Here is a 23,268-nt window from a genome sequence, read left to right as displayed (position 1 = left end):
TGAAACTAGTTCAATAAACACTTCTGCATGTTGTGATTCATTTGATAAGTCAGCAAATCCCCTTTTCCTGGATCTGCACAATGTTGGAACCCCTGAGAAGCCCCCTGTCCAGGGGATGCAGAGCCAGACAGACATTCCTAGTCCCATGGGGGCAGGGATGGGCTAGAGGGGGAGGCACCAGCACTAGAGAACCCAGAGGAAGAGTGAACGTTCTGCATAGGGAGGAGGGACATTGGGACTGGGGTTTTGAAGGGTGACTAGGAGTTCATTGGGCAGAAAATGTATTTATTAATTCAACAAACATCCCTAGCTACCCCTTTTTGTTGCCTCACATTGGGTGTTATGGGTCAAGCCAGAGAATGGTAACTGGAGCCAGGCAAGGCCAGAGGATGGGGCAGGGACCTTGTCTGGGGAGTTTGAAAGAATATGTTCACTGGGGGGAAATCATGGCGTTTCAGGGAAGGGGAACCAGTGTAAAAAGGCCCAGACAGCAGCAAAATCAGGAGTTAGAATGGCAGGCTGAGGCACTTCCCTGGTGGCACAGTGGGAATCTGCCTGCCAATGCGGGGACAAAGGTTCGATCCCTGGTCCGGGAAGATCCCACATGCCACGGAGCAACGAAGCCCGTGCACCACAGCTACTGAACCTGAGCTCTAGAGCCTGTTAGCCACAACCCGTGAAGACCACGTGCCTAGAGCCCGTACTTCGTAACAACAGAAGCCACTGCAATAAGAAGCCCATGCACCACAACGAAGAGTAGCCCCTGCTCACCACAACTAGAGAAAGACCACGTGCAGCAATGAAGACCCAATGCAGCCAAAAATAAATAAATAAAATAAATTTATTTAAAAAATAAACATCCATTAAAAAAAATAGCCAAGGGGCTTCCCTGGTGGCGCAGTGGTTGAGAGTCCACCTGCCGATGCAGGGGACACAGGTTCGTGCCCCAGTCCGGGAAGATCCCACATGCCGCGGAGCGGCTGGGCCTGTGAGTCATGGCCGCTGAGCCTGCGCGTCCGGAGCCTGTGCTCCGCAACGGGAGAGGCCACAGCAGTGAGAGGCCCGCGTACCGCAAAAAAAAAAAAAAAAAAAAAAATAGCCAAGCTCATAGAAATAGAAGAACGTTGGTTTTCAGGGGCTGGTGGGGAGGGAAGGAATGGGGAGATGTTGGTCAAAGGGTACAACTTTCACCATAAGATAGTAAGTCCTGAGGATCTAAGGTACAGCATGGTTACTATAGCTAACAGCACTGTATTGTACACTTGAAAGTTACTAAGCAAATAGACCTTAAGCATTCTCACCACCACCAACCATGGATCACGTAGGACTACAGTACATATTTAGTGAAAAAAATCCGTGTAGAAGTGGACCCATGCAGTTCAAACCCATGTTGTTCAAGGGTCAACTGTATTAAAATTAGAAAAACATAAAGCTGGGTGGGAAAAAAGAGGAAGAGCTCTCCCATCCCCTGCCCCTGTGAAAAAGTCGGTTTTGCACAATCATTTCAATATTCCTGACCTATAAATCTGTCTGGTGCATGGGCTTCTCACTTGCGGTGGCTTCTCTTGTTGCGGAGCACGGGCTCTAGGCACGCGGGCTTCAGTAGTTGTGGCACGTGGGCTTCAGTAGTTGTGGCACATGGGCTCAGTTGCTCCGTGGCATGTGGGATCTTCCCGGACCAGGACCTCAAACCCGTGTCCCCTGCATTGGCAAGCAGATTCTTAACCACTGCGCCACCAGGGAAGCCCAAGCTTGGCTATTTTAGATTCCACATATAAACTAAATCATAATTTGTCTTTCTCTGTCTGTCTAATTTCACTTAGCATAACGCCCCCCAGGTTCATCCATGGTGCCACAAGTAGCAGGATTTCCTTCTTTTTTTTTTTTAATGACTGAATAATATTTGAGCTGTGCCTTTTGTTAAAAATAATCTCAGGACTTCCCTGGTGGCACAGTAGTTAAGAATCCACCTGCCAACGCAGGGGATACGGGTTTGAGTCCTGGTCTGGGAAGATCCCACATGCCGCGGAGCAACTAAGCCCGTGCGCCACAACTACTGAGCCTGCGCTCTAGAGCTTGCGAGCCACAACTACTGAGCCCTCAGGCCACAACTACTGAAGCCTACATGCCCTAGAGCCTGTGATCCTCAACAAGAGAAGCCACCACAATGAGAAGGTGGCGTACCGCAGCGAAGAGTAGCCCCCGCTCTCCACAACTAGAGAAACCCCACGCGCAGCAACAAAGACCCAACTCAGCCAAAAAAATAAAAATAAATAAATAAATAAAATCTCAAAGAAAGTCCTTCCTTGACAGGTCTCATGGGATTTGCCCTGATTATTTTACACAGGTGCAGCAGGAGTTCAGTTTGCTTTACTGGAAGTTTCTGTAAGGAATCTCAGGGTGGACTTCTAGAAGCCTCTATCATTTGTTAACTGGAGATAACTCGAGTTTCACCTGCAGTTTCATCTGTGCCTTTTGGTGAATTTCTTTCTTCTTTGATGTCCCCAAAGTATGGCAAGGATCTTGGTTGGCCAGGCTGGACCTGTAGGGCTGACCCTCAAGCCAGGGACAAGCCAGGTTTCCTGTGAGGGTTTTGTAAGCACTGGCTCCCAAAAGTTCAACTTAGTTTCTTGAAACTGGCTGGTGAAATTGTATCTGGAAACAGTCTGTCTTCCAGGAGGTGGAGCTTAATTCCACCACCACCACCCCACTCTAGCCCTGAGAGTGGACTGGATTTGGGAACTCAATTCCAAAGAGTAGGGAAAGGGAGAAATTGTAACCTGACAGTGGAGTAGAAACACCTGGCAGACGTCCCTTAATCACGTGACCCTGGTTAACATCATGTGATCCGAGTTAGCGTCACTGGGGTAAATCATGCGATATCACACGCACCATCTGACACAAGGAGGACACCACCTCTGTGGGATTCTCCCCAAAGACCCAGAACCCCAGTCTAACCACAAGAAAACAGCACCCAAACCAAGACAGAGGGACATTCTACAAAATGTCCCACCTGTCCTCTTCAGAAGTGTCAAGGTCATGAAAAACAAGAAAAAACCCAGAATCACAGACCAGAGGAGCCTAAAGAAAGGGGATGACTAAATGCAATGTGGTGGGATCGTGGCCAAGTTCACATCTGAACGAATAACTGGAATTAGGATTGATAATGCTGTCCTGTGGTTCCCTAACATCAGCCAATGCACCTTCAGGAATCTGCCAAATAGAATTGTATCACAGGGACTTCCCTGGTGGTCCAGTGCTTAAGAATCTGCCTTCCAATTCAGGGGATGGGCGTTGGATCCCTGGTCAGGGAACTGAGATCCCACATGCTGCAGGGCAACTAAGCCCGCACGCCACAACTACTGAGCCCACGCTCTCTGGAGCCCACACACCACAACGAAAGATCCCACGAGTTGCAGCTAAGACCCAAACGCAGCCAAAAGTAAAATAAATAAATACTAAAAAAAAATTTTTTTAAAGAAAATGTATCACAGAGCTAAACAATACAACCAACTAGTGAATGTAACAAAAAAGAAGCAGAGTGGCATGGACATATATACACTACCGAATGTAAAACAGATAGCTAGTGGGAAGCAGCCGCATAGCACAGGGAGATCAGCTCGGTGCTTTGTGACCTCCTAGAGGGGTGGGATAGGGAGGGTGGGAGGGAGACGCAAGAGGGAGGAAATATGGGGATATATGTATATGTATAACTGATTCACCTTGTTATGAAGCAGAAACTGACATACAATTGTAAAGCAATTATTCTCCAATAAAGATGTTAAAAAAAAAAAAAAGAAGAAGAAGCAGACCTCACAGATATAGAGAAGAAGCTAGTGTTTCCAGTGGGGAGGGGGAGGGGAGAGGGGCAATGTAGGGGTAGGGGATTAAGAGGTAGAGACTATTAGGTGTAAAATAAGCTACAAGGATATATTCTACAACACGGGGACTATAGCCAATATTCTTTTAAATTTAATTTTATTTATTTTATTTTTGGCTGCGTTGGGTCTTTGTTGCTGCACGTGGGCTTTTCTCTGGTTGTGGCGAGCGAGGGCTACTCTTCGTTGCGGTGCGCGGGCTTCTCATTGCAGTGGCTTCCCTTGTTGCAGAGCACGGGCTCTAGGCGCACGGGCTTCAGTAGTTGTGGCATGCAGGCTCAGTATTTGTGGCTCATGGGCTCTAGAGCACAGGCTCAGTAGTTGTGGCGCATCGGCTTAGCTGTTTCGTGGCATGTGGGATCTTCTCGGACCAGGGCTCAAACCCGTGTCACCTGCATTGGCAGGCGGATTCTTAACCACTGTGCCACCAGGGAAGCCCAATCTTTTTAAAAAATATTTATTTATTTATTTGGTTGCACCAGGTCTTAGTTGTGGCAGGCGGGCTCCTTAGTTGTGGCACACAAACTCTTAGTTGTGGCATGCATGTGGGATCTAGTTCCCTGACCAAGGATCGAACCCAGGCCCCCTGCATTGTGAGCGGGGAGTCTTATCCACTGAGCTGCCAGGGAAGTCCCACCAACATTGTATAATAACTACAAATGGAGTATAACCTTTAAAAGTTGTGAATCACTATATTGTATACCTATAACCTATATAATATTATACAACTATACTACAATTAAAAAAAAAGAAATGTATCACGGTGAGGGCACTAACCAAGCTCCTTTTCTCTCCCGTTGTGGAGCACAGGCTCCAGACGCGCAGGCTCAGCGGCCATGGCTCACGGGCCCAGCCGCTCCGCGGCATGTGGGATCCTCCCGGACCGGGGCACAAACCCGTGTCCCCTGCATCGGCAGGCGGACTCTCAACCACTGCGCCACCAGGGAAGTCTCCAAGCTCCTTTTTAATTAACTGACTAGGGTACTTATGCCTACAAAATCCCTTCTAAAAATTAACACAACACTGTAAATCAACTATACTTCAGTAAAATAAGTTTTTTAAAAATCCCTTCTAAAATACAACATAACGTCATATTTGCATTTTATCATATTCACAAGTTCTACCTACACTTGAGGAGGATGTACTGATGTACATCTGAGGCAGAAATCTTGGGGCCATATCTTAGAATCCTGCCTCTCACACCTCTTGGTGTAGAAAAATACAACATACATAATGAGAAGTAAAGGCCTCTCTGAATTACAGACCAATAGGTGTGCAGACAGAGTTTAGTGGCTCCAATTCTAAAATGTCAACCATGGTTCAAGAGGAAACACAGTGTAGGGGAAATAAAATTTAGAATTTGATTTTGGGAAGTTTGTCCAAAATGTCAAAGATTTGAACACTAGGTTAAATAAGCTCACAAATTATTATGGAACAATACTTAGTTACCTATTTAACCAAAGTGGCAACAGAAGATTTTATAGGCAAATACAGTAACATAATAAAAGAAAAAGCTCCAGCTCTTTTAATTTTGAGACGACTCGGTTTTCCTAATTAGAGACTTGATAAAGACAACATTTTGATAAAACAGAATCTTTGTTTTCTATATGAATTACTTAACAGGTAAAGAAAAATCTTTTACAATAATCCAAGAAAATGTTATTCTTTTAACAGAGAAAGTCAAATTCTAGTTTTGCATAGTCACATTATTGATATTAAAGCTCATTGTTGATAACCAACAAGGACCTACTATATAGCACAGGGAACTATACTCAATATCTTGTAATAACCTATAATGAAAAAGAATCTAAAAAAGAATAGATAGGTATATATGTATGTATAACTGAATCACTTTGCTGTGCACCTGCAACTAAGGCAACATTGTAAATCAACTATATTTCAATAAAAAAATTTTTTAAAACAAAGCTCATTTTTAAAATTCTTATAATAATCCATTTAATTTTCACCAATTTGACCACACAAGATAAGATTTCCTCTTTCTCCCTCTCCAACTTTCTAAATCCATTTAGGTTTTTCTCCTTTATTTTCCTCTTTTGTATCTTGAAACAATCACTAAATACCCTTAAACAAGGACAAAATTACTCTTCTTTTTCCTTCCTTAGAACGCATCCTTGGACTTCCCTGGTGGCTCAGTGGTTAAGAATCCGCCTGCCAATGCAGGGGACAAGGGCTCAATCACTGGTCCAGGAAGATATCACATGCCGTGGAGCAACTAAGCCAGAGTGCCACAACTACTGAGCCTGTGTGCCACAGCTACTGAAGCCCACGTGCCTAGAGCCTGTGCTACACAACGAGAAGCCACCGCAATGAGAAGCCCGCGCACCGCAACGAAGAGTAGTCCCCGCTCGCCGCAACTAGAGAAAGCCCATGCACAGCAACGAAGACCCAACGCAGCCAAAAATAAATAAATTACATTAAATACTTGCTAATTAAAAAAAAAAGAGCGCATCCTTCATACCTCATACTTTTTCCTGCAGAAACACATCTTATTTTCCTTGCACACTTCACATACAGTTTTTTTTCTGTACCTTTATTATTCCTAGCAGTTTCATTTACTTACACTGATTATAATTCATAACCCTAAGTTCCAGTGAAAACTAGGAAGCAAGCAATTGTAAACTGCCTATGGCCATACCAACATTCTATAGTAGATTAGCAAATTTATGAATACATCATTTCATAATTTCTAGAGGCATATGCTTCCTTATAATACAATTTTTTGATGTGGCAAAGGACGTGTTTACTAACGGAAACATCACTAGTCCCTTTGTAAAAATTAAGAAGCCAACGAGATAAGCTTATATTTAGTGATTAATATTTTAGTATTTTCTCATATTTGAAAATTATTTACATATTCAATGAATATCCACCATTTCACTTAACTTAGTATAAGGTTTCAAGTTTCCAAAATGATTCTGGAAACTATTTTTAAGGAGACATTATAAAACAAAATTATCGTTGAGACGTTCACTTATAAACTTTTATCCCATTTACGTTTATTACTTAACTTGTTTTTAACAATTATGCTTAAATTATTCATGAAAATTTCATGAATCATTAAATAGCTAGCCGTAATCTTGTTATTTTTCTTGTTGATAAATCAAGCAAGTATCAAAAATCACAGAAGCAAAGAATGTAAAAAGTTAAATATGTGACCTCCTTTATTTTAAAATTTACTGTTGTGCAATTCACTTTTATTGTCTGTTTTGTTCTTAGTTTGAATTTACAGTTTTATAATCTAAACATCTAGTAGAGACAATTAGTTTGTTTGACTAATCAACTTACATAAGCACTTTTTTTAAAGCCAATTAAATAGAGCTCTTTTACAAGTTAATTTTTAGCAATACTTCCCAGAGGTAGAAGAATATCACGTGTATATAGACAAACATAAACATAGAGACAGAAGCAAACAGAGATCTTATAACTTTTATTTTTAAATTTTATCCATGAGACAGATACAAGAATTTTAACTCATTATTGAAGAAAAAAAAAAAAAGTTGGATCCAAAGTGCGTTTCTGGCAGATGGAACAAGTTACTAACATTTGTGAAGAAGCCTTTTTAAACTTTTTTTCTTGCCGGTGTATTTCCAAATAGCCCTCTGAGTACATAGTTCCATTTTAGCTTAGGAAAGAAGAAGGCCTTGAAAATAGTTCCAATCAGGCTCTGAATATGTCTCCAATAAAGCCAGTTTCTGACATAGAGTTCCTTTTTTAAAAAAATACTTTCAATATCTTATCAACAGGTTTCAGCCCAAACAGTAAATTTTACCGGCAGTATTGAACTCCCTTTTATTTATTTATTTATTTGTTTGTTTATTTATTTATTTTTTTTTGCGGTACGCGGGCCTCTCACTGCTGTGGCCTCTCCTGTTGCGGAGCACGGGCTCCGGACACGCAGGCTCAGCGGCCATGGCTCACGGGCCCAGCTGCTCCGCGGCACACGGGATCTTCCCGGACCGGGGCACGAACCCGTGTCCCCTGCATCGGCAGGTGGACTCCCAACCACTGCGCCACCCGGGAAGCCCTCCCTTTTTTTTTTTTTAACTTCTTTTTTTAACCAAAAGCATACCTATTCCAAGTGATTCAAAACCAAAACCAATCAGCCTTCTATGACTAAACCATGGATGCATGAGGGGTCCCCAAAGAGGGTGGAAAAAATGCAGCTCTCTCAAGATCCAGAGCCACTCCCAAAGATGGCCAAAAGAGAGAAAGACTTAGACAATTCCCCTCAGAGGCTGGCAACAGTGGTCCCGTGGTTGGTAGGACCCTAGCCACAAATGGGGTGCAACCCCCATTTCTTTCTGGCAATCTACATATTCTCAGGGCTCTCACCTGATGGTTGGACATGTAGGACCAAAACCAGCATGCCCTAGCAGACAGAAAGCCAAGCCAAGCTCTCGGCAAACAAGTCTCTGGCTGAGACTGACACACAAGACAGATTAACAGGGGAAAAGCATAAAAAATTTATTTACATGTACGTGGGAGTCGTCGCAAGAAAAATGAAGACCCAAAGACTTGCTTTTTACTAGGTTGAACAGAGCGTCAACTGCAGAAAAGCAACCAAAATACATGGGGAGATTAAAGGAAGATAAGAGTTATTTCAACCAGACCTGTTTGTACAGATTTCTCTCAGCTTTGACTCCCTGTCTCTGGGGATAAGAGGGTTTCTTCCTCCCAGTAGAGGGAGGGCACCTTTGCCATGGGAATTTTATTTCCTGCTTTCAGTAAGAAAAAGGAAAGACCAAGAGCCCTTCTTGCATCTTGCAGTCTTACTAATGCCTTTAACTCAAAATAATCAATCTGCCAGAGCAGCATATTTTGGGGTGGCATGTTCTGAAAACTCCTTCAACAGAAACACCCAAAATCACAGGTCTAGCCATCAAAAGCTGTTCCTCCTGGTGGGCACTAAATTCTTAATGGATCCTCCACTGCTTTTCAGCCAGTAATCTATTGATAGAGATTGCCAAATGGTCAGACCATAAAGCCAAATTCCCAGTCCCTGATGCCTCTAATGCTGGTGACATTATCCGTCATAAAAGCATCAAAAACAAGGCACCTATCTAGAGAGAGGAAAACACAGATGAGAAAAATAGAGAATCAGCAAGATTCTCTTACCTCTTGAAGTTGCCAGGGCTTCAGCCACCATGAAATGCACTTCTCTGTTGAAAAAGTTTACCTGACTCTGTTTCGTGAATCATAATTTGACTTTCCCCCCCTCTTTTAACCATTTTGGAGGTTTTCCACCAAAATGCAGTAAAATCTGGAACCTGGAATACTAGGCTGAGTTACTTGACAGCAATAGGAAGTGTTGAAGGATAATTTTCCCAAAAAAGGTAAAAATCACGACTCTCATACAGAAATAGAAATGAGCATGTGTTAAAAATTGTTAACTCGTTGTTAATAAAGGGAACTGGTCAGGCGTTAAACCCATTTCAAAGAAGAACCAAACAACAGACAAAACAAGCACAGTAAAATGAATGTGCAAATGAAGGCAAAAAAATTGGGGGTGGTGGGCATCTCTCCACTCGGCAGAATTCATTTGCATGTCTATAGGGAAGAATTATTTTTCTCTGTTATCAGTTATAACCACAGGGTTTATAAAATATCTCCCATAGAATCAAAATCAGAAAACCCTGAAGGGTGTCCTCTAACAAAGAGGAAAAAAAATTTTTTTGTAAAGAGTCAAATAGTAAATAGTTTAGTTTTTGCAGACCATATAATCTTTGTTGCAACTGCTCATTGTAATGAGAGTAGACAATAAAGAAACAAATGGGCATGACTGTGTTCCAACATAGCTTTATTTATGGATTCGGAAATTTGAATTTCATATAATTTTCACATGTCCCAGAATATTATTTGGATTTTTTCACCGACCAATGAAAAAAGGTAAGAGAATTCTTAGCTCGCGAGCCTCACCAAAACCGGCGCCGACAGGATTTGGCCCACAGGCGACAGTTTGCGACACCCTGCTCCTGTAGGTAACGCATAGTTTCCATTGAAACTCACATTTTCCCCTCCAGGAACACAGGAAATAACATGGTGATAAAACTGTCCCTGCAGCAACACAAAGTTGCTGTGAAATGTCTTAATGCACATCATGTGCCCAGAACAGTGCCTAACGGTTTAATTATATTATTCTTGAACTGAGGTCAGATACCCAGCAGTAGTCAGGACCAAGGTCAACGTCTACACAAGAATCCCAGCGGCCTGCGCGCGCCGCAGAACTGTAGCCCCGCCCCCACTTTCTCGAGTCTCTGCGGGATTGGACTTCCGCCCCGGTAGTCATGGCCACAGTCCGATCCCCTTTTCAGGAATTCCGGGAGAATCTGGAAATCTGGAGGGCAACTACAAGAGAGAATTCGGTAGAATTGTTCAAGATTGGCCATCTCAATGCGGGAGGCAGGACGACAGTGATTTGCCAGCCTAACGATAGTCAGTGAGGGCCTCCGATTGGCCAGTGCAGTACTGGGCAGGCAAATAAGGGTGTGGCGACGGCTACCCACAGGCCAGAGCAGATAGGGGCGGGAAAACGAGGTTAGAACGACAGCAATTGGCATGCGCGGTGTGACGCGAAACCTATTTGCGATTGGCCTGTAAGGCGAGGAAGGCGGTGTGCGGCTTCGTTCGGCAATTAGCCTCTAGACGGGATGCCGACTTTTGATTGGCTAATACCTCTTGGGGCGGGCAAAGTGAAGAGGCAAGCGGTCGACGATTGGCTGCAGCGACTTGGGGAAGGCCTGCAAATCACGAAGGCAGCGTGCGATTGGGTAGCACGGCTCGAGGCGGGCATCCGGGACGCGGGGTGACTGGAGATTGGCCGGCATGAGCAGGGCGGTGGGGTGTGCCAGTTCCTAGGTCGCGGCAGGCGATGGTGTCCGGCGGCTGGTGCTGGCTGCGCGGCCTTTGGGCCGCGGGGCAGCCCCTGTTCCAAGGCCGTGCGTTGCTCGTCACCAACACGCTGGGCTGCGGCGCTCTCATGGCGGCCGGGGATGGAGCGCGCCAGTCCTGGGAGATCCGCGCTCGGCCCGGCCAGAAGTTTGACCCGCGGCGCTCAGGTGAGGGGGCGAGTGCTGCTGGCGTTTGACCCTAGAGGATCTTTGGCCCCAACCTCAATTTGGAGACCTGTGACCCGGACCCGCGTGCCGTGACCCATGACCCGTGACTTCAGTCCCTGGCAAGACCCTTGACCTCAGAGTGCACCCTAGACAGCCCCTCCCCGATCTCTGTCCCCTCCCCCCTCGGAGGTCTTCATCCCCTACCATATGTGGGGTTTCTGTTCGCTCCCATCCTGAGGGTCAGGTCCCCGCCCAACCCCTGGTCCGCTTCCCTCTCTCTTGCACTGAGAGGCCTAGCGTTGAGCACAGGATGCTGCACCCTGGGTAGTCAAGGGCGCAGCGTCTGGCCCCAGCCAGCCTAGGATCGCGCCCTGGTCCCACAGTTCCCTACCCGCTGTGCCTCTGTTTCCTCCTCTGGAAAGCGGGGCGATGGTAGAACCCTCTGCCACGGTGGTGAGAGAATGAGGGAGGAAAATGCAAACGCAGCTCTTGGAATGGTACGTGGCAGTAGGGCTAGTAATGGGTTGGGCTCTGGAAGGGTGTCAGGCTTACCCAGGTCTTAGACAGGGAGGGAGTGAATTGGGGGCTTTGCTGGCCTAATAACATGCGCCCCCTGACTCTTGGACCTCCCACAGCGAGCATGTTTGCTGTGGGCTGCAGCATGGGCCCTTTCCTGCACTACTGGTACCTCTGGCTGGACCGCCTGCTCCCTGCATCTGGCTTCCGTGGCCTCCCAAACGTCCTCAGGAAGGTCCTCGTCGACCAACTGGTGGCCTCTCCCATGCTGGGCGTCTGGTACTTCTTGGGTAAGGAGCCCCGTGAGCTTGGGCTTTGCCCCTCATAGGTCGGGAGGGACAGAGCCAGCTTTGTGTTAAGGATGTGGAGACCCATTACTGATACACCTCCTGAAGGCTGGGGTACAGTGGTGATAGGACAGACCCAGTGGAGGCAAGTGGGAATGGCAGAATCACAGAGAATGATGCTAAATGTAGGAAGGATGAAGACAGTGTCTGATGGGGCTGCCCTGGACAGTGGTTGGGAGAACGTCTCAAAGGAGAAGACACTCAGCTGAGACTTGAAGGAGGAGCCAGCAGGCAGGGGGAACAGCCCATGCAAAGGCTCTGAGGCTGGAGGAAGGGGAGCTGAGACTGACGTTGACAGGGCACAAGCATCCTAGGACCGGTAATAAAATAGCCTCAGCCTCAACAAGGGTGTGTGGCGTACGCATCCCTCAGGGTACGCAGTTATTCACGACCGACCTCTCTCCTCTCACGTCTCTCCGACTTGACCTGTTCTGTTGTTTACCCACCCTAGCCACCCTGCTGTGCTGCCCTTCCCACTGCAAGGCTTTTAAGTGTCCTGTTTCCTCTGCCTGAGACACTGTTCCTCAGGGGTCCTACCCCACCCGCTCTACCGTCGTACTCCCCAGCCTCTGACACTCTCATTTCTTGGTTTCCTTCCTAGGCCTTGGCTGCCTGGAGGGCCAGACCCTGGGCGAGAGCTGCCAGGAGCTGCGGGACAAGTTCTGGGAATTCTACAAGGTGGGCGTGCCTGCCCAGGCCCCGCCTATCCTTCATCTCCGCCCCTTGCATCTGTCCCTCCTCTCCCTTTCACAGGCACCCCCTTTCAAAGCCCCACCTCTCACAGCCACCCGGCCCCACCCAGGTCCCTCCCGGCCCCGCCTCTCACTGCATTCCACCCCTCCCCGTAGGCTGACTGGTGCGTGTGGCCCGCTGCGCAGCTGGTGAATTTCCTCTTCGTGCCCCCCCAGTTCCGAGTCACCTACATCAACGGCCTGACGCTGGGCTGGGACACATACCTCTCCTATCTGAAATACCGGGTAAGCGCAGTGGGCAGACCAAGTACCCAGGGGACTCCTGGGGGGCCACATGTGTGAGGCCCAAATGGCAGTACAACTACGCTCCAGGGTGCGGGCCTCCTGTGCCCGCGACAACCTGCACCCCATGGTGGGTAGGTGGGTTGCTGATCACCAGCGGGGTGAAGACCAGCCCACGTCTTCTGTCTGATGAGACCTTGGCCAGGTCCTTGCCGCATCTGTCCGGCAAGGCTGACCCCAGCCCTGACGGGTGGAGGAGGGTTCGGTGAGGAGCCCAGAGGGATGAACAGTGCCTGTAACCCGATCCTCTTGTGTGGACAGATCCCAGGCCCCCCAGCGCCCCCCGGCTGTGTGGCCCTGGGCGCTGTGCAGACTGAGCTGCCGCACACTGCCACCACATGCCAGCCAGGGCAAGACTGACCCTCAGCTGACCAGCCGCCTGGGCAGGAAGGGGAACGGACTGCTGGGGCCAGTCCTAGGCCCACCCTGATTCCTAGGCATCCGGTTGGGCTGCCCCTTCCAAGCCCACTGCCGGGCCTCTGTTTCTCCATCTGGAACACAACCATGAGGATGGACCGTCATCCCCCAGCCCTTCTGGGAGAGCCTCAAGTGACTGGTGACAGATGTTCCATCCTCAGCACTGGGCCTCAGCCAGCCAGCTAGTACCAAGCCCTCAACACTCCTGCAGGCTGGGCTCTGGGACCAAGGTGGGGACATCGCCCATACCCTTGGAGCAGGGCCCCCAGAATTTGGAGCCTTGGGTGGGGCTGGGTAGCCTCCAGTCTCATCCTCTGTTCGTGGACTATGGAAGTACAGAGAATTAAATTCTCTTTGTAATTGAAAATCTCGTGGATGAGCAAAGCCAGCACTGGCAGGCCGGCGCTCATAGGGACACTGTGTCGTCCATTCACTTTATTGGGTGTGTGTAGTGTTGTCATGACATCTCCTGGGGGGACTGGGGGGCATGTTTGACACTCATGACATCAGAACAGGTCTGGTGGGAGGTGGTGTCCCAGGGTGGTGAATATCCACAGCAGCCCCCACCCCCCTCCAAAAAAAGGTACAACCTTGGGGGCAAAGAGCCAGGCGGGCCATTTCCTGGCTCTGACCTACCCCGTGGTCCACATCGAGATGCCTGCAGCCACCTGGACCTACCGTGTCACAGCCAGGGGGCTGGCAGGTCTGGCTACCTTGCATCACGCAACCAGACTGCCCTGGGGTGTCATCCGGCCCCCTCTTCAAAACTGATAACTGTTAATGGGGGGTAAATTTATAAAAAGGTGGGGTCTGGAGAGAAGGGTGAGTGGTGAGTTCACGGGGCCACGACACGCCACTGCAGAGCAGGAACAGGGCTGTATGTACAGGGTGGGGCACGGAGCAGGTGGGGTGCCCGAGCCCTTGGGGGACATCTCCAATAAATAAATAAATAGCTACGATAATAAATAGGGTGATGGGCTAAATCAGGGCAGGGGACTCACGCCCATGGCCAGTAGGGGCCCTGGCTCAGGCCCAGGGGGCGGGGCCAGGATGGGGCGGGGCAGCTCTCAGCAGGCGCAGTCCTGGTGGGGGGGCGCCTGCTGGTCCGTGAGCTGTGGGCCCTGCTTGGTGCCCGTGACTGCAGGATCGGCTGTGTCCAGTGATTCGGACATCTTCTCGCAGATGACATCCACCAGCCGCTCAAAGGTCTGCTTGACATTAATGTTGTCCTTGGCGCTTGCCTCAAAGAACTCGAACCCTGTGGTCGGAGAAGGGAGGGGTGAGGACCCTGGTCCCCCCACGCCCAGAGACACTTTAACGAGGGCAGGTAACACCTGGAGATTCCCAGTGCTAACTGCATGTTAAAGGCACTGACAGGTCCCTTGGGGAAGCAACACAGGACTGAGTCAGCCTTTTATTTCCTGCACTCCTTTCTTCACCCTAAAACTGTCCCCTCTCATTGTCCCCAGAGCCCTCGTAAGACCCACTTCCCTGCTTCCACCATCCAGCCTAGCCCTGGCCCTGGCGGCATTTGACATTCAGACCCAGGCCTTCCCCTGCTCACACACTCTCCATGGCTCCCTATTGCCCTCTGAAAAGTCTGGCTCCTCAGCTCGTGCTTCAGGCCCTGCAAGATCAGCCATATTTCCTCCAAGTGACCCTCATGTTGCAGTCACATAAAACTGTTTGCCAAAAGGATCTTTCCCACGTCTGGCCTTTGCCCACACTGTTTCTTCTGTCTGAAAGACCACCCTTTTTCTTTAAGCACCAGATCCAAGGCCCACTTCCAGGAAGACTTACCTATGCCAGGCAGAGCCTGGCTCCCCCAGCTGAGGTCCCTCCCTCTCTCACAAAGCTGGAGGCCTCTCAGGGGCCCAGCAACACCCAGCACAAGGCTGGGCAGTGAGAGTATCAGAATGAATCAAACTTCCTGCAGAGTGAACTCAAGCATCCATCAAGACTCACCTCAAGGGGCTTCCCTGGTGGTGCAGTGGTTAAGAATCCGCCTGCTAACGCAGGGGACACGGGTTCGAGCCCTGGTCAGGGAAGATCCCACATGCCGCGGAGCAACTAAGCCCGTGTGCCGCCACTACTGAGCCTGTGCTTTAGAGCCCTCAAGCCACCACTACTGAGCCCGCGTGCTACAACTACTGAAGCCTGCGTGCCTAGAGCCCGTGCTCCACAGCAAGAGAAGCCACCGCGATGAGAAGCCCGTGCACCGCAACGAAGAGTAACCCCCACTCGCCGCAACTAGAGAAAGCCCGCACACAGCAGTGAAGACCCAATGCAGCCAAAAATAAATAAATAAAATTAATTAATTAAAAAAAAAAAAGACTCACCTCAAATGGCCCCTGGATCAAGGCCAGCTTGCAGAAAGTATGAATCATCTGGATTCGAATCCAGGCCCCATCCTGGCTTTGCTGTGAGACTTTGGGTGTATCTCCTCCCCTTTCAGGGCCTCAGTGTCCCTTTCCTAGCCTGTGGGTGTCCAGCCTCACTGGGTACTCACCCAGGTGGTCAGCCAGCTGCCGACCGCGTTCCGACGACACCACCCGCTCATCCTCCATGTCACACTTGTTCCCCACCAGCAGCACCTGGGCATTGTCCCATGAGTAGGTCTTGATCTGGGTTGACCTGGAGGAGGTGGCGACAGGAAGGTGAGCGCTTGGAGAATCTGAGCTCCGCCCCCTCTCCCCCTTCTCCCTGTCCTCACCCCACTCCAGCCCCCACCTCCCATTAATTCTTTAATTCTTGAGGGAGGCAGGCTCGATCCTCCTCCCTGTCTTTGTCCTGCCAGGAACACACTGCAGGTGTCTGCTCCCACAGTTCACTGCTCTCGGGAGTCCCTCTTTCAAGCAGCCTTTCCCATCCTTCCCAGATCCCCCCACCCCCAGAGAAGAATTCTCGCTCTTAAACAAATTCAAACATTTCCTCAAATTTTATCATTACTCTAGTCAGAAAATGTAAATGTTTATATCCTCTAACCTATGCAAACTGTCTTCATATTTTCTGTCCCTCCCAGATTTTTTTTCCTGTATGTTTAGTTTCATTTTTCCACCTGAAACCCTGTTTCCCATTATTTTGAGCTGATGCCACACTGTTTTCATGATTATAGATTGATAGCAGGGCTGGGACCCCAATATTGTTATTTACATTTCTGCCAAGCGGCTGGGGTTCCCTGTTCTCTGCCTGTATCCCAGGCTTTACACCAAGCCTAGCTCAGAAGACCACCTGCGAGCGGGTGGGGGCACGCTCACCAGTCCTGCACCGCATTGAAGGACTCCTCGTTGGTGATGTCGTACATGAGGATGAAGCCCATGGCGCCCCGGTAGTAGGCTGTCGTGATGGTCCGGTACCGCTCTTGCCCCGCCGTGTCCTGGGAAAGAAGAGACAGGGTGTCAGGACACACACGGAAACTCCTCAGAGTGGGTATGAACTCTGAGATGGTCAAGGCCCAGAGGAGCAGGGGCTTGCCCAGAGGCACAGTGGGTCAGGGAGGGTGAGCTGGCTGCCCGCACTGGGAATGTGGTACCCAGTCATCCTAAGGTACCTACAAGATCGTTCGCTCATTCATTCAACACACGTGTACCTGTGCCACACCCTGTGATGGGCACTGGGGACACAGCTGTAAACAAAATGGACCAAAATCACTGCCCTTGTGAAACTGACAATCCAGTGCAGGAAACAGACAATAAACCTGTGAAAAGGTAGAAAATGTATCGTCAGAGGGTGGTGAGGGCTGAGGAGAAAAAAGCCCGACAAGGATGGGCAGCGTGGGCTGCCTTCAATTTTAAACTTGAAGGATAAGGGAGGGAGCCATGTGGGGATCAGAGGAAGGACAGTCCAGGCAGAAGGCACAGCCCGGGCAAATGCCCTGAAGTGGGACTGCATTTGGTACATTTGAGGAACAATGAAGAGGCTGAGACAGAGATGGAAGGAGACAGATGCGATGGGGTAACAACGGGGGCAGACCAGGCAGGGTCTGGCTACAGGGAGGGGTGCAGGTTTTACCCGGAGTGAGGTGGGAGCCATGGAAGGACTGTGGGCAGGGAACGAGCAGTTCTGACTTAGGATTTAGCAGGCTTCCTCAGGCCTTGGGGGCGTTGAGGGAAGTGGCCAGAAGACCCTGATGGAGGAGCCTGCTCCTGTCCCAGGGAATGAGGTTGGGGGTCAAGATGCCTCTGAAACCTGATACAGACACACATGGAGGAACTTGAACATGGGGAAACTGAGGCACCAAGCAAATGATGCATCTGGTGATGTCAGGGTCAGGAGAGGACCCAGCATTTGCTCCTTCCCCACCCCTGAAGAGCACTGATTAGGCACTGATGGAAGAACAGGGGCACTCTCTTCAGTGCCTCTAGCCCCTTGTACACAGTAAGTGCTTGATAAATGCCCAGTGTGTAATGAATGAATCTAGACAGGAAAGAAATAGGCAAAGCTGGGGCTGCTATTCTCGGGAGGGAGAGTGATGAAGCCAGAAGCCCCCCAGCTGGACCCACCCAGATTTGCAGCTTGATCCTCTTATCGTTTCGGTAGATGGTCTTGACCTTGAAGTCGATGCCTACAGTGCTGACAAAGGCAGGCGTGAAGGAGTCGTCTGCGTAGCGGAAGAGGAAAGACGTCTTGCCCACGCTGCTATTTCCGATGATGAGGATCTTGAACATATAGTCGAAGTTCTGGTCCGAGGACTCCTTCTGCCCATAGCGAGAGTCTGTAGCGGATGCCATCTGAGGGTGCGGAGCGTAGGCGAGCGTGAGGGGTCTCCCTCCATCCCCAAACAGCCAAGCCCAGGCTCAGGATGGAGAGCTCCCAGAGAGGGACGGAGATTACCCTTATCCCATCAGGAGCCCCAGTACTAACGGTGCGGCCCACGGCAGAGGGCGGGCCATGACCTTGAAAGGCCCGAGGTTTCAGAGAAGAACCTCAGAACGAAGGGGATGGAGACACCCCTGCAGCCCCCTCCAGCAGGCCTGATCCCCAGGTCCGGCTGTAACCTGAGCACTACAGCTGCGCCTGGAGGGGTGACTACGGCCGGCCCCGCCCCCCATCAATCATTCATGTTCCTCAGAACTGAGCCACGCGGGCGCACGTGCACACGCGTGTACGGTACCATGGGGACGCGTGTCCGCAGTCCTCCTCCCAGACTCCCAGGCTGGGAGAGCTCGGGCTGAGACAGTTACATCACGTGACAGGAGCGGGGCGTGCACACGCTCACGTGCACACAGCAGGGCACACACTCGGACACGCTCGTGCATATCTGAGCGTCGAACACACTCGGTGCACGGGACAGAGCCTGTCTGCACACCGATATGCATATACAAATATGCAAACCCACCCGTGCGCACTGCGTCCTCCACCCATGCAGCCGAGTACACGTAACCCACACGGGCACGCATCTCCGTGCACATATGCACATTGCTGTGCACGCACACGCACAGTCCACGCGTCTCCCTCCACATGCCTGAAACACGCACAAACTTGGATCGGGACCTCCAAGGGGTCACACGAGAATACCCTGGTACACAAGCAAGGGTACACACAGATCCGCCCGCACAGGCGGGCGCGCACACGCGTGTGCACACCACGCGCACGCGCACGCACGGGGCCTCCCGCGCGCACAGCTTCCCGCAAGGCACTCGTCTCGTCTCCCCTCCCCCTCCGCCGCAGAGCCGGGGGTGGAGGGATGGGGGTGGGGGTGAGGATAGGGCAGGTAGAGGGAGCCGGGGCCCTACCCCTCCCCAGGCTCGCGACCGCCGCATCCTTCCCCTCATTTAACGCCGGCCAACTTCGTCCCCCTACCCCAGCCCATCAGTCAAATGAAGGTTATGTAGGTGCTCCGAAAGGGAGCGCACCGGACCGTCCAGGAGCTCACCTTGCCCTACACTGATGCGGCGGCGACCCTAGCGGCAGCGACTTTTTTGGCAGCGGCGGTGACAGGGCCCCCAGTGCGCTGATGTGGGGCTGCGTGGCAGCGGAGGCGACGGCAGCGGCTCAGGCCCCTGCAGTCCGCGGTGACGTCCTGCAAAGAGAGGGGCGGGGCTTCACATGCAGATGCGGTCGTGACGCCATTCTGGGGAGGAGCCACAGATAGGGATGTGGTCCACGGTCGCACGCAGAGCCGGGAGGGGCGGGGCTCTCACGCAGATTGACGCGAGAATGGGGCGGGTCACAGCGAGCGCATCCAGTAGCTAGCAGAAGCGGTGCGGGAGGGGTGGAATCGCCTGCCGGCCCCGCCTCTCTTCAGCGTTAGGGAGGCGGGGCTGCGCAGAGCCTTCTCATTGGCTTAAGTCCTCGAGCGACGGGCTAAGTAGCCAATCAAAGATTGTCACGCCCTCCTCCTGTCCCACGGCGGTTCCCGGGCGGTTGAATGGACGAGAGCCGCCCCCATGCACCCAGGTCGGAGACTCAGGAGGTCCCCTTTCAGTCCAGGGTGCTGTGACCTCTCCTTAAACGCTCCCTATTCCCAATTTCAGAAAAGAGGAACAGAGGTTCGAGAAGATGCTCCATGTCTCCTATTTATTGGGTTCAACATAAGTAGAAAAGAAGAAAAAGCGGAAATAGGGGTCAAGATAGACTCCGTCTAATTTCAGCTGTAAGACCCCCAAAAGGGGCCGGGCTAGTAGATGCTCCACCCTGTTTCTGAGATGAAGAAAGAAGAAATTGGGATCAAGAGAGTCACCCTTCCCCACCAATTTCCAGAAAAAAGGAAGGGGCTAACGAAAGCTCCAGGAACCCCTTTCCTTCCTGCTCCCCCCTTTTTTTTTTTTTTTTTTCTTTTTTCTATACGCGGGCCTCTCACTGCTGTGACCTCTCCCGTTGCGGAGCACAGGCTCCGGACGCGCAGGCCCAGCGGCCATGGCTCACGGGCCCAGCCGCTCCGCGGCATGTGGGATCTTCCCGGACCCGGGCACGAACCCGTGTCCCCTGCATCGGCAGGCGGACTCTCAACCACTGCGCCACCAGGGGAGCCCACCTGCTCCCCATTTTCCAGAGAAAAATTCAACGAAATGGCGGAAGTAGGGCAGAAAAACGGCCTGTCCCTTAAACTCGCAAAGTCTGCGGTAAAAAAACCTGGGAAACAGGGAGGATACGAGCGGTTCAAAGACCCAACAATAAAGACAAGGGATGGGAGATGCTTTACTCCTCCCTGGTTCCTGAGTTTAAAAAGACAGGGACAGGGCTTCCCTGGTGGCGCAGTGGTTGAGAGTCCGCCTGCCGATGCAGGGGACACGGGTTCGTGCCCCGGTCTGGGAGGATCCCACATGCCGCGGAGCGGCTGGGCCCGTGAGCCATGGCCGCTGGGCCTGTGCGTCCGGAGCCTGTGCTCCGCAACGGGAGAGGCCACAACAGTGAGAGGCCCACATAACGCAAAAAAAAAAAAAAAAAAAAAAAAAAAGACAGGGACAGAGAGTCCTCCCTCCTCCATCCTAGCAAAATGAGACTCAGAGATGGAGACTTTGGGGTCCAAGGTGACCCGTCACATCCATCTTCATGTGAAAAAGTCAGAATTGGAGGAGGGGAGGAAGAACGAGACCTTGGCCTCCACTCCAGGTCTCTGCCCTCCGCCCCAACTCCGGTCCCCACACCCGGCAGGGGGCGTGTGGCCCCAGGAAAATTCTGATCTCCCTGATTCCTCCTCAGGAGACGAGGGGCGGGGCTTGTCTTTTTTATAAAAAGCTCGCCAGCTGCAGAGGCGCCTAGAAACCGGAATAACTTAGCGCCTGCAGGCCGCCCACTCCCCCCACCCCCGCCCCCAACGCCCCGGAAGTGCGGAGACGTCCCTCCAGCTCTCCTTGCAGTTGGGAAATCTATTTTTTTCTAAGGATAACATTTTTGTCCCTCCTCTTCACTCAGACTATAAAAGTATCACAAACCCACTGCGGAGAACTGGGAAGATTCAGAAAAAGATAATGAATAAATATAAATCCACCTCCAATCTCTCCCCAAGGGAAGACCAGCAGTCGAGTTCCCGCTTTGGGGTGGGGGTTTGTGGGGGGGGCTCCAGGCGCCGCCCAGGTGGAGGGGAGGGCGTGCGAGGCAGCTAGGCTCCCTGACCTGCATGCTTCCGGCTTTGTACGTGGGTGTCGATCGGAAATACCCACTTATTTTTTTCCCAAAGGGTAAAAGCCCACACCAATGTATACCAGCTTCTGCACAAAAGATTTTGTATTTTATTTTATTTATGTATTTATTCATTTATTTATTTGGCTGCGTTGGGTCTTCGTTGCTACACACGGGCTTTCTCTAGTTCCAGCGAGCAGGGGCTACTCTTCGTTGCGGTGCACGGGCTTCTCATTACGGTGGCTTCTCGTTGCGGAGCACGGGCTCTAGGCGCGCGGGCTTCAGTAGTTGTGGCACACAGGCTCAGTAGTTGTGGTGCACGGGCTTAGTTGCTCCACGACATGTGGGATCTTCCCGGACCAGGGCTCGAACCCGTATCCCCTGTATTAGCAGGCAGATTCTTAACCACTGCGCCACCAGGGAAGTCCCAGGATTTTGTATTTTAAAATAAGAATAATGGAAGGATTTATTGTTAAGAATCAGCATCAGGCTCTGGAATTAGGGATGGTTGAATTGGAGGTGGGGACTACAGACTTGAGGGGAGGTGTTCTGTGTGGTCCGAGCAACAGAGCTGCGTAGGAGAAGGGCCCGAAACCCTCTCAGATCCCATCCCACTACCTCATCTTTCTCCTGCAGTGAGTCATTCCCTCTTCGAGGTTCCAGGTGCAACCTTGCCTCAGGGCCTTTGCACCTGCTGTGTACTCTTCCCCAGGTATTTCCCCAGCTCTTTCTGTGCCTGGCTCTCTCATCCCCTTCAGATCTCCAATCAACACCCACCTCCCTCCAAAAGTTCTGATTTCACCATGTCACCTCCTATCATGTCACCATAGTTCTCCTTCCTGACACATCCCCATTAGAAATGATCATGTTGACTTATTTATCCAATAGCCAGCTGTGAGCTTTGAAAGGCGGAGATCGGTGTCCCCAGCACCTACACCTTTGGACACAGTAGGTGCCCTGTGATGGTATGACATGAATGAATGAACAAATGAATGATTGGAAGGAGCGTGACTTTGGCCACTGAGGTTAGGGAAGACCTCTCTGAGGAAGTGACATTTGAGCAGGAATCTGAAGGAGGAGAATGAGCTGGCCACTGGGAGAAGTGGAGGAACAGTGCTCCAGACAGCAGGAACAGCAACTTCAAAGGCCCTGAGGCTGGAACTCACTAAACAAGCTCGAGGGACAACCCCTCTCCAGCTCCATGAGGAAGGGGGGCCAGGCAACATTTTCTCCCTCAACAGAGGGCAAAGTGAGGCCCTACGAGTCACCCTAGGAGTTCACAAGGGCTGAAAGTTCCCAGGGGCCCTAAAGATCTTCTCCCACCCTCCTCTTTGGGTCTAAAGTGGGCCAAAAAGGTAAGGACTATGTCCCTCAGGAAGGACCCTAAACAGGAGGAAATGGGAGACCTGGAGCATGTGAGTGAATTCTTCGTCATCCCCTCTGTGAGCCTCAGTTTCTATACCTGTGAAGAAAGAGCTCAGGACATGCTTTCCTCAAACAATACCTGTTGTTACAATTCTGTGAACCTCACAAAGAGCACATTTTACCCGCGAAATGACAAAGGCTCGGGGAGGTTAAGAGATTTGTTGACATTGTCAAAGTCCATCTCTGGGGAACTCTGAAGATCATAGTCTGGAGAGGGTGGTAGACACGAAGCAAAGACTCCCAGAGAGCTTCCACCAGTGCCAGCCTGGGGTGGGAGGGGGAGGGTCAGGAAGGACTTCCTGGAGAAGATGCTGAGCTGAGACCCAAAGGGGGAGGTTGAGGGAGAGAAGTATTCCAGGTAGTGGGCACAGCATGTGCCAAGGGCCTGAGGTGGGACTGTGCTTGGGGTGTTAAAAAACTAGTGTGGGTAGTGTGCAGTCAGTAAGGGGAAGAGGGAGGAATACCTGTGGCCCAAAATGAAGGGGAACATGTGAGTGTTCTTATGAATGGG

General features: G+C 50.8%; 2 protein-coding genes across 2 annotated transcripts; one reads left to right on the top strand and one right to left on the bottom strand.

Annotated features, from left to right (window-relative positions):
• Positions 1 to 10,767: 10,767 nt before the first annotated feature.
• On the top strand, positions 10,768 to 13,635 carry MPV17L2 (MPV17 mitochondrial inner membrane protein like 2; the record flags this gene model as incomplete). The annotated part of the gene is made up of 5 exons (XM_079702824.1): positions 10,768 to 10,954; positions 11,590 to 11,760; positions 12,419 to 12,495; positions 12,666 to 12,794; positions 13,113 to 13,635. The coding sequence occupies 5 exons, from the start codon at positions 10,768 to 10,770 to the stop codon at positions 13,209 to 13,211; spliced, it is 663 nt and encodes a 220-aa protein (XP_079558950.1). The 3' UTR covers positions 13,212 to 13,635.
• Positions 13,636 to 14,335: 700 nt separating this feature from the next.
• RAB3A (RAB3A, member RAS oncogene family) lies at positions 14,336 to 17,998 on the bottom strand (the record flags this gene model as incomplete). Its single annotated transcript, XM_079703785.1, has 4 exons — positions 14,336 to 14,526; positions 15,778 to 15,902; positions 16,526 to 16,644; positions 17,771 to 17,998. 4 exons carry the CDS (start codon positions 17,996 to 17,998, stop codon positions 14,336 to 14,338), a joined length of 663 nt encoding a protein of 220 aa, XP_079559911.1.
• Positions 17,999 to 23,268: the final 5,270 nt, after the last annotated feature.

This window comes from Hyperoodon ampullatus (genome assembly GCF_949752795.1).
Source record: "Hyperoodon ampullatus genome assembly, chromosome: 4".
NCBI lineage: Eukaryota > Metazoa > Chordata > Mammalia > Artiodactyla > Ziphiidae > Hyperoodon > Hyperoodon ampullatus.
The sequence above is the reverse complement of the archived record's forward strand: the minus strand, read 5'-3'. Positions and strand labels throughout refer to the sequence as shown.